The sequence below is a fragment of the Trachypithecus francoisi genome, unplaced genomic scaffold, assembly GCF_009764315.1.
Source record: "Trachypithecus francoisi isolate TF-2019V2 unplaced genomic scaffold, Tfra_2.0 Lachesis_group2, whole genome shotgun sequence".
In the NCBI taxonomy this organism is placed as follows: domain Eukaryota; kingdom Metazoa; phylum Chordata; class Mammalia; order Primates; family Cercopithecidae; genus Trachypithecus; species Trachypithecus francoisi.
Window position 1 is genome coordinate 10,151,111 of NW_022681465.1, and position 20,303 is coordinate 10,171,413.

The 20,303-nt window shown below is 44.3% G+C and overlaps 1 protein-coding gene and 1 long non-coding RNA gene across 4 annotated transcripts in view; one reads left to right on the forward strand and one right to left on the reverse strand.

Annotated features, from left to right (window-relative positions):
• Nucleotides 1-11,941: 11,941 nt before the first annotated feature.
• On the reverse strand, nt 11,942-14,457 carry LOC117064750. Its single transcript, XR_004429649.1, has 3 exons — nt 13,640-14,457; nt 12,368-12,605; nt 11,942-12,070 (listed from the first exon to the last, which is right to left on the reverse strand). It is a non-coding gene; the product is annotated as an uncharacterized LOC117064750 (long non-coding RNA).
• A 62-nt stretch (nt 14,458-14,519) lies between these two features.
• Nucleotides 14,520-20,303, forward strand: part of MARCHF6 (membrane associated ring-CH-type finger 6) — an 83,202-nt gene continuing 77,418 nt past the window's right edge. For 2 of the 3 annotated variants that reach the window (XM_033178792.1, XM_033178794.1), the window contains exon 1: nt 14,520-14,756. In XM_033178792.1, the coding sequence (XP_033034683.1) occupies nt 14,738-14,756 (19 nt within the window). In that variant the 5' untranslated portion in view covers nt 14,520-14,737. Of the gene's footprint in view, nt 14,757-15,790; nt 15,881-20,303 lie in introns of those variants that run through there. The other variant, XM_033178793.1, reaches the window with a different exon arrangement.

Consider the following 20,303-nt stretch of genomic DNA (forward strand, 5'->3'; position numbering starts at 1 on the left):
ATTGATTGTTCCCAGTCAATTACATATCAAACTCCTGCTATTCTTTCCCCACTTCTCACCACTGCACCACTTGACTAGTTTTAAGATAAATAAAATGTCTGTGTGTGTGTGTGTGTGTGTGTGTGTGTGTAAGAAATACACATTGGGGCCGGGCGTGGTGGCTCACACCTGCAATTCCAAAACTTTGGAAGGCCAAGGCGGGTGGATCACTTGAGGTCAGGAGTTTGAGACCAGCCTGGCCAACATGGTAAAACCCCGTCTCTACTAAAAATGCAAAACTTAGCTGGGCATGGTAGCGCATGCCTGTAACCCCAGCTACTCTGGAGGCTGAGGCATGAGAACCGCTTGAACCTGGGAGGTGGAGGCTGCAGTGAGTCAAGATGGCACCACTGCACTCCAGCCTGGGTGACAGAGCGAGACTTTGTCTCAAAAAAAAAAAAATGAAATATACATTGAAGTATTTAGGGGCAACAAGGCATCATGTCTACAATCCTCTAAATGGCTAGAAAAAGTAATATATACAAGCTACACCTGTATGGACAGAGAGAAAGAGAAGGGTAAAGTAAATGTGGCAAAATGTTAACATTTGAGGAATGTAGAAAATGTATATAGGAATTTGTACTATTATTCCAACTTTTCTATAAGCTTAATAGTAAGCAGTTTAAAACATTAGAAGAGGATCAACCAACTGGAATGGGGCACGTTCTAAAGAAAACAATTCTAAGGCATTACGGTGGAGATGCAATGAGCTGTGTGGGCAGCCAGGGCTCTGGGACGTCCTAATGAGGCAGGCTCAGGAACAAGGGATGCAGCATCCCAGCCACACTGACTGGTGGGGCAGACAGAGGTGAGGAACATTGGATCGGAAGCCCCGTCCACTTACAGAGATGGGTCAGGATCCAAGGAGGCATGGTGAGCTGGGTTTGGTTCAGACGGGCATCCATCCAAGGAGTTTCAATGGGAAGGTGTGATGGTTAGTACTGAGTGTCAACTTGACTGGACTGAAGGACGCAATATTGATCCTGGGTGTGTCTGTGGAGGTGTTGCCCAAGGAGATTCACATGTGAGTCAGTGAACTGGGAAAGGCAGACCCACCCTTAATGGGATGAGCAGCATCTAATCAGCCGCCAGCGAATAGAAGGCAGGCAGAAAAACGTGAAGAGGTGAGATGGGCCTAGCCTCCCAGCCTACATCTTTCTCCCCTGCTGGACGCTTCTTGCCCTTGAACATCGGGCTCCAAGTTCTTCAGTTTTGGGACTTGGACTGACTCTCCTTGCTCCTCAAGCTTGCAGATAGCCTATTGTGGGACCTTGTGATCATGTAAGTTATTACTTAATAAACTCCCCTTTATATATATACACATACATATATAAACATATATACACAATACATATGTATACATATACATGTACATATATGTATATATATGTATCTCCTATTAGTTTTGTCCCTCTAAGAGAACCCTGACGAATACAGAAGGTGAGGTGGAAAAGCCAGGAGACCAGTCCTGTTGCTGGGGGTGGAGGAAAGCATGCTCAGCAGCACCACCCCCATCCTCCAACTGCACACCCAACACGGGAGCATCTCATCAACATAGTGATGAGTGAAGTAAGCTGCACACAAAATGTCCTTACCATAGGATTCTATTCATGTGAAGCTCACATACAGGCAAAACAAACAGATGGTGATGAAGGTCATGTCCATGTCCACAGGGAGTGGATATTAGCTGGGAAGGGCAGGAGGGAAGTTGGTGGGTCCTGGAAATGTTCTATATCTTGATCTGGGTGTTGGTTTCAGTTTATTAAGATGAGCAGTTATGCTTTGTGCATATTTTTCTGTAATGTGTAAATCCTCCATTTAAAAAGGTTTGGATCGCCCCACCCCCACCTTGACACAGAGCACTGAAATCACGTCCATGTAAGTGAGGCATTCACGGAGATTCAATAGAGACACAATTTACGCTGTTTGTTATTTCGTTGCTAAGCAACACAGTCTTAAGCTGCACAACCAAGTGACACCAACCATTAACAGCCAACATGGTGAGGAGGGGTGGGTGTGCTAAGACAAGGAGCCCAGCATGAGGGCTGTGGATGATTCCTGCTCCCAGCCCCCATTTTGCTGTTGGCGGTGGGGGCTGGGGGTTGGGGGTGCAGTGAGCAGTGCAGACCAAACAGAAGGCCTGGCCCCTCCTGGTGTGTGCTGGCTGCAGTGAGCCCTTCCTATGTCTGCCTGCTGCATCCATTGCTATGGCAACCACTTCCCCAGCACCGGGGCTAAAATGAGGTTCTGTGGGTGTCTCGGCAGTGATTGCAGATCTCCCATGCCATAGAATTGAGCTGCCTGATGAGGAGACAGAGAAGTCACTGCAGGGAAAGGCTGAGACTTGCTGAGCAGGGCCATTCCTGCCGAAGTGGCACAGATTTGAGGCTGGCGCACAGGCCTCAGAGAGAGTGGTGAAGGCTGTCTGAAGGCAGGGGTGGGCAGGATGCCAACAGAAAGACCTAAGGACTGGTTAAAATGAAAACGATGTGGAAATAAACAAAGACCACCCAATGAGAACAAGCAAAGGCTATTCAGGGCTTGCTGTAGAAAAGGAGGCGGCTGCCATTCCTAGTGTTTGGCAGAGACTGAAGGCAGGCAGAGGAGTGGAAAGCTTCACAGTGGAGGAGGAGAGGCTCCAGGTGTGCCCCCAATGAAGGCTGCAAGCCTGGGGAAGCCTCAGGTGGCTCACCAGAAGCGAGTTATCCCATTGATCGGTTAGGGGAGCATGTTGGGCTTCCTCTAGTCCTAAATTGGAAGCAGCACGAAAAAGTAGGGAAGCCAGTAGTTATTGATGACATCCTGACCGTTCTGGGCAGATTGCTGTGGATGCTGTGGTTTGGCTTCCTGGACTGTCTGCTGCAGATGGCAGGTCACAGTTCTGCTGTCATCTGTGGGCTGGCTGCTGTCTGTATATTCTGTCTCTCAATGCAGCAGCTGCACAGGTCAAGAAAGAGGTCCCTACCATCTATCAACCAGGAGATGGGGCCCTTTGCAGTGTAGGGACACAGCTGTGAGGGCTACCCCAGGAGAAGGAGGACATGAAGCCTCACAGGAAGGCAGGCATAACAATGCCCTGGTCTGTTTGGGGAATATAGACAAGAAGAAAGGTCTATACGTGTTTAGTACAGATGAACCTGTCCTTGATCCACAGTTGGTTGAAGTCATGGATGCAGAACCCATGAGTACAGAGGGACAACTGTATATTTAAAGAGACTTAACAGTTAGAGAGCTACTCATCTGGGACCTAGGGAGCTGACCTGATACCCATTGTAACCACACGCAGCACAGGAGTTTGAAACTCTAGGCAAGGGAGGCAAGTGAGGTTAAATATCTGACTGAACTCTGAAACCTCCAAGGAGCCCCACATGCTTTCCTGACACAGGCCATGGGGCCATTTCTCAAGTGCAGCCACTCAGGAGGTGTGAGGCCTGGGCAACTCCCTGCACCTGAGTGTTCTCCGCCTCCGTCCTGGCCTCATTGGTTGGATGGTGCTTGTGCTCAGCAAGTGCTCCATCCATGCTAGATACTGTAATTATTTTAGAGCTTCTGAATAACTGGTTGCAATTTCAATTAAAAATATTGTTAGAATCAATGTCAGTCTCTATTGGTGCAGCCATGAACTAAATGTCAGAAGCCTGGACTCAGAGTGGGGGAGAGAAGTGGATTGAAGGGCCAGCAGTAGAAACACAGCACCTCTGGGTACAAGGAGAGGGTACATGTAGTCCTGCCTCGGCTATCCGCCCTCCTCAGACTGGCCGGTTCCCCTAGAACTCTGCGTTTTGAGTGAGGGAGGCGTAGTTCTATAAAAGAAAGGAGGATATTATTGCCAGGAGAAGAAGGAAGGAGAACTTAACGGACAAACATAACATGCAAATGTACTCAATGTTTGTGGTCAAATAGAAGACTTAAGCCTAACTTAGGATCTAGAAATTCTAGTTAGATCCCAAAGTTACATCTAAGCAGTCAAAATGGTGATCATTATGTGGCTTCTCTAAATGATGTTGTAAAAATGATTCTCGCCCAGTAAAGCTAGGCAGTAGTTTCTAATCTAACTCTAGCCTTCGCCTTCTTTGAGGACAGAAATCAGGCCTTCGACTTGCCTAATCTTCTTGTTTTGGGGATCTTCCATAGCATATTATACAGAATAAGCACTCAAATGATGTTTGATGATAATTGTCTTGTTTCAGTTCAGGCTGCTATTTCAGAATATCATAGACTGAGTGGCCTAAATCCTATAAGAACACTAATTCCATCATGGGGACTTCATCTTCACGACCTCACCTAAGCTCAATTATCTCCCAAAGGCCTCATCTCCTAGTACCATCACAGTGGGGATTAGGATTTTAACATGTGCATTTTTGGGGGGACACAAACATTCAGTCCATAAAGCAATAAAGACACACGAGAAGCTAGCAAGAGAGATTCAGCGTCAGCTCAATGGTTTCCATGAATAATGGAGTGAGATATGCCAGATAATTCCTCAAGGTTCCTCTGGATTCCATGTGTCTAAGATAAAAACTCTTAGGAAGAGTTTCACTTTGGAGCAAATATACAATTTCAGGTTAGAGGTCAAAATACCAGATGAAAATGTATGATCTCTCCACAATATCTGTGAGGGACTGGTTTCCAGACCCTGCACCCAAAATCCATGGGTGATCAAGTTCCTTATATAAAATGGTATAGAATTTGCGTGTAACCTATTCATATCTTCCCATATACTTTAAATCATGTCGCGATTATTTATAATGCCTAATACAATGTAAATGTTATGTAAGTAGTTGGTGTACTATATATTTATGTTTACTTGTTTGAGACAGGGTCTCACTCTGTCGTCCAGGCTGGAGGACTGTGATGTGATCACAGCTCACTGCAGCCTTGACCTCCTGGGCTCAAATGAACCTCCCACCTCAGCCTCCTGAGTAGCTGGGACTACAGGCACACACCACCATGCCTAAATAATTAAATTTTTTTTTTTTGTAGAGATGGGGTCTATGTTGCTTAGGCTGGTCTCAAACTCCCGGGGCTCAAGCAATCCTCCTTTTCCAGCCTCCCAAAGTGCTGTGATGACAGGCGTGAGCCACTATGCTTGGCTTATCCCTATTTCACTTAGGGAATACAGACAAGAAGAAAGGTCGATACGTGTTTAGTACAGATGAAACTATTCTTGATCCACAGTTGGTTGAATCCATGGATGCAGAACCCACGAACAGGGAGGGGCTGCTGTAGATTTATTTATTTGTTTATGTATTTTTGAGACAGTCTCACTCTGTTGCCCAGGTTGGAGTGTAGTGGCACGATCTTGGCTCACTGCAGCCTCTGCCTCCTAGGTTCAAGTGATTTTCCCACTTTAGCCTCTTGAGGAGCTGGGATTACAGGTGTGCACCACCATGCCTGGCTGATTTTTGTATTTTTTTAGTAGAGACGGATTTCACTACGTTGGCAAGGCTGGTCTTGAACTCCTGGGTTCCAGTTATCCTCCCTCCTCAACCTCCGAAAGTGATAGGATTACAGGTGTGAGCCACCGCACCCAGCCCCTACTGCATATTTAAAAAGACTTGTCCATTAGAGAGATACTCATCTGCCACCTAGGGAGCTGGCCTAAGAATCACTGTAGCCATACCCAGCACAGAAGTCTGAAACTCTAGGCTCAGCTGCAGCCTTTTCAGTGATGAAGTCAATGCTGAAGTCTAGACTAGTGATGAATGAGGTAGCTGTAAGCATGAATAGTTCATAATCCACTGCTGGGTTTGCGTCCTCCTCCAAATAGGCCCTCCTTATTTGCTTCCTGCGGCTGCTGTAACAAGTTATCACAAACTAGGAGGCTTAAAACAAAAAGAGGTTTATTCCCTTCTAGTACTGGAATTGAGAAGTCTGAAATCAAGGTGTCGGCAGGGCCACATTTCCTGCCGAGGCTCTGAGAATCCATTCCTTGTGTCCTTCAGCTTCTGGTGGCTGCCAGCATTCCTTGGCCTGTGGTTGCATCATTGCAAGCTTTGCTTGAACCCAGGAGGCAGGTTGCAGTGAGCCGAGACTATGCCACTGAAGAAAGGTAAGGTCAGGTCAGGTCAGGTCAGGTCAGGTCAGGTCAGGTAAGGTAAGGTAGGAGGGAGGGAGGAAGGAAGGAAGGAAGAAAGAAAGAAAGAAAGAAAGAAAAAAGAATTGGAGATTGACACAAACAGAAAAAGGTTTTATCTTACTGGAAAGATTATGGGAGAATTTTGTGGTAAAGAGCTTAGAAGGTTTTGTAAAATAAACTTATCTTTATAAATAACAAGAATGTTTTTAATAACATGCACTTTCAAATTTAAGAACCATTTTAAAATTTGGCTGTCCTGCTTAATGAATAAGAATGAAAGGATCTGGCCGGGCGCGGTGGCTCACGCCTGTAATCCCAGCACTTTGGGAGGCCGAGACGGGTGGATCACGAGGTCAGGAGATCGAGACCATCCTGGCTAACACGGTGAAACCCCGTCTCTACTAAAAAAAAAATAGAAAAAATTAGCCGGGCGAGGTGGTGGGCGCCTGTAGTCCCAGCTACTCGGGAGGCTGAGGCAGGAGAATGGCGTGAACCCGGGAGGCGGAGCTTGCAGTGAGCCGAGATCCGGCCACTGCACTCCAGCCTGGGCAACAGTGTGAGACTCCGTCTCAAAAAGAAAAAAAGAATGAAAGGATCTGAGGACTTACTCCATAGAATACTTATTAAATAATGAGACTTGGCAACCACCACTTTAACCAAGTACTCAAACTCAGAATGTGAATCATGGCACAACCTGACTTTCTGGCCTCCTGATGTACTGTAACATGAAAAACACATAACCAACCAGGCGAGGTGGCTCACACCTGTAATCCCAGCACTCTGGGAGGCCAAGGTGGGCGGATCACTTGAAGTCAGGAATTCAAGACTAGCCTGACCAACATGGTGAAACCCTGTCTCTACTAAAATACTAAAAATACAAAATACAAAATTACAAAAATTAGCTGGGCGTGGTAGTGTGTGTCCGTCATCCCAGCTGCTTGGGAGGGTGAATATTCTCCTTCTTGGGAAGGAGAATAGCCTGAACCTGGGAGGCAGAGGTTGCAGTAAGCCAGGATCACACCACTGCACTCCAGCCTGGGCAACAGAGTGAGACTCCATCTCAAAAAAAAAAAAAGAAAGAAAAAGAAAAAGGCGGGGGCCGGGCGCGGTGGCTCCCGCCTGTCATCCCAGCACTTTGGGAGGCCGAGGCAGGTGGATCACGAGGTCAGGAGATCGAGACCATCCTGGCTAATACAGTGAAACCCCGTCTCTACTAAAAATACAAGAAATTAGCCAGGCATGGTGGCAGGCGCCTGTAGTCCCAGCTACTCGGGAGGCTGAGGAAGGAGAATGGCATGAACCTGGGAGGTGGAGTGCACTCCAGCCTGGGTGACAGAGCGAGACTCCATCTCACAAAAAAACAAAAAACAAAACAAAAATAAAAACAAAAACAAAAAAACAGAGAGAAAAGAAAAACACATAATCATCTATCAAATATTCTTGCAAAAACATGTTTAACTTGAATCAGATTAAGCCTCTAAGCCTACCTTCTAGTTTGTAGGACATACAGGGGCTAAAGGAACAAGCTAATGACACCAATCAGGAATCAATCAGATAAATCTACCATGAAAGACATTCATTGCATGAAACAATTGTTCTGTGGTCTTCCAAAAGGCATTGTCATTGGAAAACAAAAAGTACAGGGACCATTCTAGACTAAAGGAGATGGACTGTAGAGACCAAACCAGTAGCAATACAGGAAACCAGATTGGACCCTTGTTAAACAAACTAACAAAATTATAAAGGTCATTCTTGGGACAATTAGAGAAACTTTAGAGTCTATATATTATTATGGTGTGGAAATGGTTTTCAAGGAGATTATTCTAACCTTAGGAGATACATGCTAAAGTATTTAGGGGCAAAGATGTTCAAATATATATATTTTGGCCAGGCTCGGTGGCTTGTGCCTGTAATCCCAGCACTTTGGGAAGCCAAGGCGGGAGGATCACTTGAACTGAAGAGTTTGAGATCAGCCTAGCTAACATGGTGAAACCCCCTCTCTACTAAAAGTACAAAAATTAGCTGGGTGTGGTGGTGCACGTCTGTAATCCCAGCTACTTGGGAGGCTGAGGCACCAGAAGCACTTGAGCCCGGGAGGTGGAGGTGGCAGTGAGATGAGATCACACCATTGCACTCCAGCCTGGGCGACAGAGCGAAACTGTCTCAAAACAAAACTATATATATATATACACACACACACACATATATGAACTATATATATATGAACTATATATATGTGAACTATATATATGAACTTATATATATTTGGAAATATATAATATATAATATTTCCAAATGATACAGAAAGGAATATCATTAAAATAAATATGGCTAAATATTAACAATTGTTGAATCTAGGTTGGGCATACAGGTGTTCATTATATTAATCCTTTAACTTTTCTGAATATTTCAAAATGTTTATAACAAAAGTTTGGAGAAAAGAACAACTGGTCTTCAAGGCCTTCATTTTAGTGACAATCTGGGTTAAATTGTAAGTAATTTTTATGTGAATATTGTATAAGAAACACATGGTGCTCTAGTTTGATTATTTAACTTGGTGTATATCACTGTTGAGCATTTCTGCATGAAGTACTGAAAATGAATTCATTATAACCAAGAAATCCCGATGTAGGAGCATAGAGACACTAACCCTAACGTATGGTTGTTACTGGATTGATTTTTCAGCTATGGTATGAATTTGTCTTTTCCTAAGAAAAGCATTCACACACATGTTGCTATTTCAGTGACATAAAGTATCTTCTGGAAAATCATAGTTACTCATTCAGCCAAAATTTAGTGACACCCTACCTTGTGTCAAGCCCTGTATTGGCCTCAGGGATACATCAGTACATGAAACGAGGCCTCTGCCATTGGGGAGCCACAGGCCACAGACTCTCACATGCCTAAGGACAGCCATGCCCTCACCCATGGAAAAGTGCAGAGTTCTCTGAAGATTTTGCTTGCATGCAACCTAAAAAATTATGCATTGCATATCCTCCTTTCTTGATGAATACAATTTTATATTTTATGTTTAAATGGTGGCAAAAGATGTAATTCCAGTTTAAAAATTGAGATTTTAAAATAAAATTGTTTCATTACACTTTTTTAAATAGTCATAGTGTAGTAGCTTTATAATCTGTGTTTGCTAACTTCCATACCTGAGGTCTTTGTGGATGGTTTCTGCTACCTGTTGCGTGTTAGTTCTTGTGCTAAATGTGAAATGTGTGTGTGTGTTGTATATACACCAACACACACACACATCTATCTGTCAAAGAATCTCCACTAATAAATTTCTAGGGACAATGAGTAGCACACAGGTACATTCTTCCACAGAGAATTTGTGTTTGCTTTTGCCAGGTGCTTAGGGGATCCCAGCAGTCCAAGATTACTTCAAACTAAATTCACTGCTTAAGATTATTTGATCACTAGGGTATGGATTTGGGGTACAGTCTATGCCAGGGCTGATTCACGGGTACAAATTTTCAGGAACTTTAAAAAAAATAAGGCTCAGATAAGTTTCCTACAAGTTTCCAGGAGAAGTCAGATTTACTTGGTTCACCATTTCCCTGAGATAGCAGCAGTATGGGTCTTGGGCGAGGCTCCTGGTGGAAGGTCCCTTAATAGATGCCTTACCTTGGGCAGGCTCTGGACTTTGACAGCCGTCCTTCTTGCTGCTAGAAACTGTCAAACAAGGCTGGGCGCAGTGGCTCAAGCCTGTAATCCCAGCACTTTGGGAGGCCGAGACGGGCGGATCACGAGGTCAGGAGATCGAGACCATCCTGGCTAACCCGGTGAAACCCCGTCTCTACTAAAAAATACGAACAACTAGCCAAGCGAGGTGGTGGGCGCCTGTAGTCCCAGCTACTCGGGAGGCTGAGGCAGGAGAATGGCGTGAACCCGGGAGGCAGAGCTTGCAGTGAGCTGAGATCCGGCCACTGCACTCCAGCCTGGGCGACAGAGCGAGACTCCGTGTCAAAAACAAACAAACAAAAAACTATCAAACAGAAGTTCAAGTTTGCCTGGTTCAGCAAAACAAAAACAGCCTTCATGTTCCATTTACTTTTTGGTATTCTCTCCTGTCCTTACATTTTGGCCAGTAGGCCAGGTATGGTGGCTCACGCCTGTAATCCCAGCACTTTGGGAGGCTTAGGCGGATGGATCACTTGAAGTCAGGAGTTTGAGACCAGCCTGGCCAACATGGTGAAACCCTGTCTCCACAAAAAATACAAAAATTAGTCAGGCGTGGTGGTACATGCCTGTAATCCCAGCCACTCAGGAGGCCGAGGCGGGAGAATTGCTTGAACCCAGGAGGCAGAAGTTGCAGTGAGCAGAGATCACACCACTCCAGCCTGGGCAGCAGAGTGAGGGAGACTCCATCTCAAAACAAAAACAAAAACAACAACAAAAAAAGATTTTGTTCTGGTAGTTACCTTACTATTTTTGTCAGGCCTTCAGTGCTTTAAATAATCTGTTTTCTATATTTTTCTATAGAATTTCCAACTGTTGGTCTAAAAAACCCAGTCTGCCATAGTCTTAGTAAGGGAAGAGAACATCACCACTTTTCTAAATACTCTAAATGAGAGGTTCTTTTAACCTAGGATTCATGCATGGAGTTCAAGGCATCTATATACCCCTTGAAATTGCAGGCAATGTTCTATGTTTAACCAATTTTTTCTGGGAACAAAATTCATAGATTTTATCAGATTGTTAAAGGTGTCAATGATGGAGACACCCTCAAATTTGGTAACTATTGCTTTAGAGTTCTATCAGTACCTAGTAATTTAATTAAAAAATGATTTTAGAATAATTTTGAACTCACAGAAAAGTTGCAAGTAGAGTGCAAGACAATTTCCACATTGTCCTCACCCAGATTCGCCAATGTTAGCTCCTCCCTGACCCCATGCACAATGAATCTTTTTCTGAACCATTTGGGAACAAGCTTCAGACCTGAGTCCACATTACTCTTAAATGCTATAGTGGGTATTTCCCCAAACAGGAGGAATCGAGAAGTTAACCTTGCCATTCACAGACCATTCACAGAATCTATTTAAGTTTCAATTTTTCAATTTCAACTGTCCCAAGAATATATTTTTTTAAAAATTGGGCTGGGCGCGGTGGCTCATGCCTGTAATCCCTGCACTTTGGGAGGCCGAGGCAGGTGGATCATGAGGTTAGGAGTTCAAGACCAGCCTGGCCAAGATAGTGAAACCCCATGTCTACTAAAAATACAAAAATTAACCAAGCATGGTGGTGGGCACCTGTAATCCCAGCTACTCAGGAGGCTGAGACAGAGGATTGCTAGAACCCAGGAGGCAGAGGTTGCAGTGAGCTGAGATCATGCCACTGCACTCCAGCCTGGGCGACAGAGCAAGACTCTGTCTCAAAAAAAAAAAAAAAAAGTGTATAATATTTACTTCACAGGATTGCTGTGGATGTTCATTGGACATAATAAAGAGTTTGGTTAGTTGTCATTTTTAGTTTGTTAAGTTAGTACTCAAAAACATTACACTGTGTCCCCCTACACTTCCCCTCTTACTCATTGCTTATTGGGGTATGGAAAGCCAGCATTGCTACAGTATTCTCCCAGCACAGCACACACACACACACACACACCCCAGGCTAGAATCATGGGTATACTATGTCTTTAATAAAGTATCTTTCTTGGCCAGGCACAATGGCTCACATCTGTAATCCCAGCACTTTGGGAGGCCATGGTGGGTGGATTGCTTGAGCCCAGGAGTTCAAGACCAGCCTGGGCAACATGGTGAAACCCCATCTATACCCAAAACAAACAAACACACAAAAAACAAAAATTACCTGGACATCATATGCCTGTTATCCCAGCTACTTTATACTCGGGAGGCTGAGGTGGGAGAATCACTTAAGCCAGGGAGGTGGACTGTTTCAATGAGGCAAGACCATGCCACTGCACTCCACCCTGGGTAACAATGTCTCAAAAAAAAAAAAAAAAAGGTATTTTTCTTGATTGGACAATGAGAACTCTAATTCTGATAGGTATCTGTTGTTTTGTCCTCCCCCTTCTTGTGGGAGACGGTCTTTCTCCACTGTGTCCATTGTTCTTATCTGAACATGGCAGTTACAAGAATTTGACAATGTCCATGTTCTTAAAGATCCTAGATCTTTGGCACAATCATTTGATTCAGGGGCAGGCAACTAGCTGGACCAATGAACTATCCTTTATCCTTCCCTGAGAATTTTTAACTTGGGACTAGAGATCATCAGCCTTACCTCACCTATCTGATGATGGGGCAGAAGATGAAATGTTGGGAGCTGTCAGTGGCCTTATTTCCAGACATATGGAGGAAGCTGGTCCAAAAGTATGAAGCCAATGTGCAGAGAGAGAGGCAGAGCTGAGGCATGGGGGCAGAGAGGCGTTCTCATTCTAGTAGTCCCAGCAGTCCCTCCCCTTCTTGGAGTCTGTCCATATCAACAGTACATTCCTCCCTTCTGCCTAGCAGTTGAGTTCCTGTCAATGGCAACCAAGAGAGGTGTGACTGATTCATGTATTGGAAGGGCTGTTGTGAGAACTAGTGCCTGACTCACAGTGGGGACTCAACAAATGTTGCTTTATTACTCCTATATTTAATGCCTAAGTCTGAATGCGAAAAGGTTAGGGCAATTCCAGAAGGAATTACTATGCAGAAGGGAGAATTAGTTAAAAGGTTAACCTTCCTTTGAACATCACAAGGGAAGGCATGTAAAGACAAAAGGCAGGCTCCCTCCACGCCCCCCATACATACACATTCCCTTCATCCTAATCTGGCTCTGCAGCTCTGAGGGTCACATACCTGCCCTGGGCACTACCAGTACTTCCTCCAGCAAACCTCAGTCTTCCTTTCAGAATCCTTCGCCCTTATGCCATATAACATCTGATAGATCTGATCGTCCTGATCTTTGCCCCTAGTCTCAGCAGGCCAACAAGTGTTCTGCTACAGGTCTTACAGGGAGGGTTAGCTCCTGTTGGAGTTGGATCGGAAGGAGGGGGCTGGGGAAAGAGCTGTCTTCAAACTGTTTCTTGGGAGGTAGTATATATAAACATATTTAGGCAGGGCATAGCGGCACATGTCTGTAACCCCAGCACTTCAGGAGGCCAAGGCGTAAAGATCGCTTGAAGACAGGAGTTCGAAATCATACTGGTCAACATAGTGAGACTGCAATGAGCCATTATCGCACCACTGCATTCCTGCCTGGGTGACAGTGCGAGATCCCTTCTCAAAAAAGGAAAAAAGAAAGAAAGAAAGAAAAAATCATAAGCAAACAACAACAAAAAACAAATTTAAAGAATGGCTGGCTGCTTAATTCTCAGGGCGAGCCCCTGAAATCAGTGGGTCCCTATTATGTAGAGTTTGAGTTCTTTTCTGCCTTGAGTAACATGAGTGACATCAGTAACATTAGTCAAGCGCTGCTCTTTTTGAAAAACTGTATTTCATTATTTTTATTCTAAACCTTACTCTGTTTGATGAAGATTGCAGGAGGGGCCCTCCCAATTCCACCACTCACACATAACAGCGGTTGCTAGCATTCTTTTTTTGTGCTAGGTCATCTGCATATTGTTTAAACATTTTTGGAGGCTGGAAAGACTGCTCCCACTCAGGCAATTCTGACTTGGCGGCCCTTCTAATTTGTATTCTCTAAATAATTCTTCATTTAGAGAAACAGTCAAGGATTAGAGTGAGGGAGGGGGACGTGCTGATGGGGACAAAGCTTGGCCTTTGACCATTCTTCCCTTAGCTCTGCGCAGGCAAGCGTCCCTAACTCGGTATCGGAACAGATCTCCCTTAAAGGAGGATTATGTTTCAACCCCCAGCCTCAGCGGTTTACTCAAATAGTCCTTCCAGCCAAATGCAGAAGTCTCCCTGGGAGTAATTTTGGTGAAGTCAGCGTTTGCCTTTTTCATCGCAGTGAGGCTTTAGTAGTTCCTGAAAACGTGCACCACAACTGCCCGGGTGCCAAACAGAAATGCTGACGCCTGGGCCCACTCTGGCCATTCGGCCTCGGCATCGCGGTGCGGGAGTGTGGAGCGCAGACTCGCATTGTCGCAGGTACCTCCCGGCCTCCCGAAGAGCCCCGCGCCGGGGCCTTCGTCTCGCACGTCGGCTGGGGAGGGCGCTAGGTTCTCGCGGCCTCCTCCCACCGCTCTGCGCCCCTCCAGAAGCGGTCACCAAAGCTCAGCTACTGATTAGGTTTCGGCCCCGCTGTCCCGCGCAGTCTTGGCGACTACCCCAGATGGCCCAGCGCACACGGTGATCCACCGCGCCCCCGAAAAAGGTACTTCCCTGCCTTAGCCGACAACCGAGCGTGCGCACCACGGCCACCGGAAGTGACACTGTCTGTCGTTGAGGAGCTCCCGCCCCTTCCGCCTCGGCGCCCCGCCCAGGCCTCGCCCCTAGGTGTTCCCGCCCCTCCCCCTCCCGTGTGGTTCGTTTTCTGTCAGCTTCTCTCCCTCTCCCTCTCCCCTCTCCTTCCTCTCGCTTCCTCTCTCGCACCTGAGCGCACGCACCTGCCCGGGCCCGGCTCCCTCCTCCTCCTCCCCTCCCTCTTTCCCCGCCCGGCCGCGGGAGCTCGTGGCTGCGTCACCGCCACCCCCCCCCAGACAAGATGGACACCGCGGAGGAAGGTAAGTCAGCGACGCGCGGCGCCCGAGCCCTTGCGTCGGCTCCCGGGTTCGTGCCCCGGCCAGGTCCGTAGCGCTCGAGGTGGGCAGCTGGAGCGCGGCGGGGCGGGCGCCTTGGTCGTTTGCCCACCCGCGGGGCCTCTGGTCCGGGGAGCGGAAGGTGACCCTCTGCGCGCCCCCAGCCGTTTCCCGCCCGCGCCGCCGAGGGGGGCGGGGACCCTGCCGGGCCGGGTCCGGTCCCGGGGTGTCGGGGCTGCTCCGGGCCGGCGTGGCCTCCCTTGTTCCCGCTGTCGCGCGCTGGCCCAGAAGAAGGGGCCGCTGTCGCTGCCGTCCGGGGGCGTTTTCCGCACCCTTCCCCCACTGGGTTTTGTCTTTCTTTACGTCCTTCTGCCTATTGCTTGCCAGGCCCTACCGCCTCGCCACAGAACTTCTTTGTTGACTTTGAAACTTCGCGAAAAATACCACGCCAGGTGACTGCCGAGTGGAGTGAGCTGACCCCTATTGAAAAGCCCGGTCCTCGGCTAGCCTGCAGCTCGAGAATGTGTTTACTAAACGGGGAGGGGGAGGCTCCTTTGTTGCGATCCATTTGGTTTTAAATCCTTGACACCTATAAGCAGGGTTCTCTTGGTTTTGTTTTGCGATTGCGTGTTGGATACGGTTACTTTGAACAAACTGACCCTTCTGAAATGAATACCTAACATATAAACGTCCACACCTTATGTCTCTGCAAGCGCATTTTCTTACCCACTGAAGGTAGTAAATTCTTTTTAACCAGCTGTGTTTTTAAATGAGTGGTGAGTTTATAGAGGAAATTACTAAATTATTCTGCCTTTTTTGATGTTCCGGTTATCGGTGCAAATGCTTCTCTACTTTAGGTATATTTATGGGGGTATAAGCGTCTTTCAACCTTATAGGTTGTGATTTTGGCAATTTGAAATGAAAATGAATTATCAGACGCCGTCATGGAGTGCAGTAATGAATGAAAAAAGTTTGATATTATCTCTGTAATGAGTTGATAACGACTTATTTTTTTAAAGGAAGTCTTGCCTTTAATAAAAATCTCAACTATAACATGGGGCACTTGCTGTACATTTGCGTTTGATCTTCGTAAAAGGCCTGTGGAATAGGTAGGTATTATCTTTTATAGATGTGGAAATGTAGGCTTCGTTGTTTTAATAGCTTGTCGAAGCTTTACACAGGTAGTGAGAGACAGATTTGAATGTAGGCATTCTGATTGCAAATAATTTCCCTTTCATTATGCCACAGCGTGTTTATTATATACACTGAGTGTAGCTAATCGCCTCTGGAGACGCCTTTGGAAAAAAAGAGTAAAGCGAAACTGCTGAAGGTTGGGAACTATTTCTTTTTGACAGGTGGTCCTTGCGTGTAAAATTTCCATCTATGTAGGTTTCACATCCTTTCAGGTTCAAGTTTTAATGAATAAATCTACTAAGGCATGTATTTATCACAGGATAGGTACGGACGTATTATATTCAATTCTCATTCTTTTGGCCTGGGCATTGCTACTTGCATACTTTTATGGTGTGACAGTAACCTATGGTAATTCAGGAATTGCGCTCGAAGCACGTATGGAATCATGAAATATTTTCATTGTACTTCTAGTGCTTAAATATATTTTTTCTCTTGTAAAATTATAATCAGGATAAGGTATACATGACATTTATTTGTTGATCACTGTTCCCTGTTAAAATAACGTGCTGAAGACTCAACGGGTAGAATATGCTTTACTAAACACTTTATATACATTTCATTTAATTCTCTCAACATCGTTAAGTAGGCGGCATTTTCATTTTACAGATGAGAGAACTGATGGTTAGTATGATTAAGTAACTTGTCCAATACAGGTAGTAAATGGCAGAGGCACGATTCAAGCTCATGTCTGTCAGACTCTGCACTTAAATTAGATATTTATTTGTAAGTGGATACTAAATGTCCAATGTTGGAATTTATTTTTGTCGCTCCCTCTATAGGATGGATCATTTTTATAATTTGGCGAACATTTTATTTTGCTTTATTTTATGAAATTATTAGTCGTGAAATGCAAGTGAATTTTAGTACTGTATTCTCATACCTGCTTTTGCAAAATTCCAATTTGGAAGTCTTCTGACATTTTTACAATAAAATTTAAGTTGAAATAACACTTAAAGGAAAAGGGAAGGTTATAGAGGATTAAAAATAATAGAGTGAAGATGCCAAAAAACTAATAAATGTTCTAATTGCGAAATCAGTTATTATAATTATTTCTTTAAAAAATGCAACTTAGGTTTTTAAAATCAGATTAGATATTTTTCGGTAGGAGATATTCAAAATATGGCCAAACATAAAACTAAATTGAAAAAAAATCAGTATCACCTACTTTTGAAAACACTAATACTGTTGTGGTTCTGTTTTTTATTTATTTTTTTGTTTTCTGAGACGGAGTCTTGCTCTGTCGCCCAGGCTGGAATGCAGTGGTGTGATCTCAGCTCACTGCAACCTCCACCTCCTGGATTCAAGCAATTCTTCTGTCTCAGACTCCTGAGTAACTGGGATTACAGGAGCGTGCCACCTCTCCCTGCTAATTTTTGTATATTTAGTAGAGATGGGGTTTTGCCACGTTAGCCAGACTGGTCTCGAACTCCTGACCTCAGGTGTTCTGCCCACCTCAGCCTCCCAAAATGCTGGAATTATGGGCATAAGCCACCGTTCCTGGCCGGTTCTCCGTCCTTTAAAAATATATTTTAATATTTTGCGCAAAGAGATTAAGAATAATGTTACAAAAACACCAACCATGCGCATATAGTGTGTAGCTCTTCCCTTTTAAAAATAGCACATTGCTTGCCTCTGATGGTACCATATATGATAGTCTAATGCTCAGAATGTTATGCATTTGTAGTAATACTCAGTTCTGATGTGGCCCTTTCATACTAATTGTTTGCTAGCTTTTAAAGATCTCTGAAGTGTCTTCAGTATTAAATTTTTGTAAAATCAACAGGTTCATAATCCATTCTCATGATACAGGGATGGATGAATCATTCTTAGTGTATATGTTATTTGTGTGAGCGCAGATGTGTTATGTCAATTGCTATCCATCTGCACATTTTTAAACTTCAGAGCTGTAGGAGACCTTAGACATTTGCCCTCCTCATTTTATGGATTAGGCGTCTGATCCTGCAATGCACTGAGATTTCTCAGTTTCACAGAAAAATCTATCCTTTGCTCAAGGATATACTTTTTTTTTTTTTTTAAAGGAAAAGCAGTACAGTGTTGGAATAGATGTTGCAAGTGTTGATGTGAAGTTCTCAAAGATAATATTATTTTGTCATAGAATGCCCACATTTCGGCTCAGTGATATAAAGCTGTCTTTTTTTTTTTTTTCTATTTTGCTAAATTACCGCTTGTATTAGCAGAACATAATACAAAGTCTTAGTAATTTTTTTATGGAATACCAAAGCAGTTGTTCTTTATGCTTTATGGAACATACTCATTCGAAAAGTGTGAAGCTAAAGAGTATTATGGTTTGAGGTAACTTAAATTTGGAAGAAATGAGTTAAAAGGATAGAAAGTTGTCAATCAGACAGCTAGTTACTCTCTTTCTAGAACCACATGGTCTTCTTTGTTTCCAGAGATGTCTGCTGCATGTTTCTTACCACACATCACCTTTCACTGTTTTGGCATGCTTGTGACCAAGTGTGAACAATGCTTATTGAGGACCTGTTATGAGCCAGGCACTATTTGATGCATTTGGGCTAGGCAAGGAACAATATAGAGAAAATCCTTTCTTTCATAGAGCTTATAGTTATTAGCTTAAGACAAAATAAACATGTAATAAATTATATGGCATAACTAGAAGGTTATAAATGCTGTGGAGAACAGTGAATTGGGAGGGAATAAGAAGTGTCAGGATATGAGGGCAAGGGTTGCTGGGTTTTTTTTTTTTTTTTTTTTTTTTTTTGAGACGGAGTCTTGCTCTGTCACCCAGGCTGGAGTGCAGTGGCGTGATGTTGGCTCACTAGGTGTTGCAGTTTTAAATATAGCAGTAAAGGAAGGCCTCACTGAGAAGGAGCAAAGGAGAAGGAGTTAGTCGTGCAGATACTCTGGGCAGAGCGTTCCAGGCAGAGGGAATGTAGCCTATGTGAAGTCTCTAAGATGGGAGCATGCCTAGAGTGTTCAAAAAATAACCAGGAGAGCAGTGTTGCTGTAATGGAGTAAGAGTTGGGAGAAGAGTAAGTATGATATGAGGTCAGAGAGATCATAGAGCCAATGGGGAGTGAGCATGTAGGACTTCACTGACTTTTACTTTAGTGAGATAGGGACCTATGGGAGGGTTTTGAGCTGAGGTGAGACATAAATTGTCTTAATATGCAGCCAGCCTTCTGTATCTGGGTTTTGCATCCATAGATTCATCCAATGTCAGATGGAAAATACTTGGAAAAAAATAGATGATTGCATCTGTAGTGAACATGTACAGACTTTTTTTCTTGTCGTTATTCCCTAAACAATACAGTGTGATGACTACATAACATGTTATAATTATTCTAAGTAATCTAGAGATAATTTAAAGTACAGTTGACTCTTGAACACCATGGGTCTGAACTACATGGGTCCACTTACACATGGATTTTTTTCTTTAATAAATATATTGGAAAAAATTTTGGAGATTTGCAACAATTTGAAAAAACTTGCACATGAACTGTGTGGTCTAGAAATAGTGAGAAAGTTAAAAAGTTATGTCATTAATGCATAAAATATATGTAGATACTATGTTTTACTCAGTATCAAAGTATGTACAAATCTGTCATGAAATGTTAAAATTTATCAAAACTTATACATACAAACATGTAATGGAGACTGCACATGGCACCGTTCACAGTCGAGAGATGTAAAGAAACTTAGATACAATATTAAATCGTAACTGCATGGAATTAACTTAGTACATACTGTGCTACTGTAGTAATTTCGTAGCCACCTTCTGTTGCTGTTGTGGTGAGCTCAAGTGTTGCCAGTATCCTATCCGCTTAAAACACCTTGTGAAGCTAATCACCTCTGCATGAGCTGTTCATCTCTCCAGTAAATTGTATATGGCAAAAAGTATGGGCCGGGCGCAGTGGCTCAAGCCTGTAATCCTAGCACTTTGGGAGGCCGAGACGGGTGGATCGCGAGGTCAGGAGATCGAGACCATCCTGGCTAACACGGTGAAACCCCGTCTCTACTAAAAAAAAACTACAAAAAACTAGCTGGGCGAGGTGGTGGTGCCTGTAGTCCCAGCTACCTGGGAGGCTGAGGCAGGAGAATGGCGTAACCCGGGAGGCGGAGCTTGCAATGAGCTGCGATCCGGCCACAGCACTCCAGCCTGGGTGACAGAGCGAGAAAAAAAAAAAAAAAAAAAGTATGGATTCTCTGGATTCTCTTGTATTTTTCATTGCATTTAGTGCAGTACCTTAAACTTTGACTAACATGATGGGATCCATATGAGGTGCCACTAAGTGATACTGGAAGAGCTCCAGGAAGCTGAAAAAAGGCATGACATTATGAGGAAAAAGTCAAATT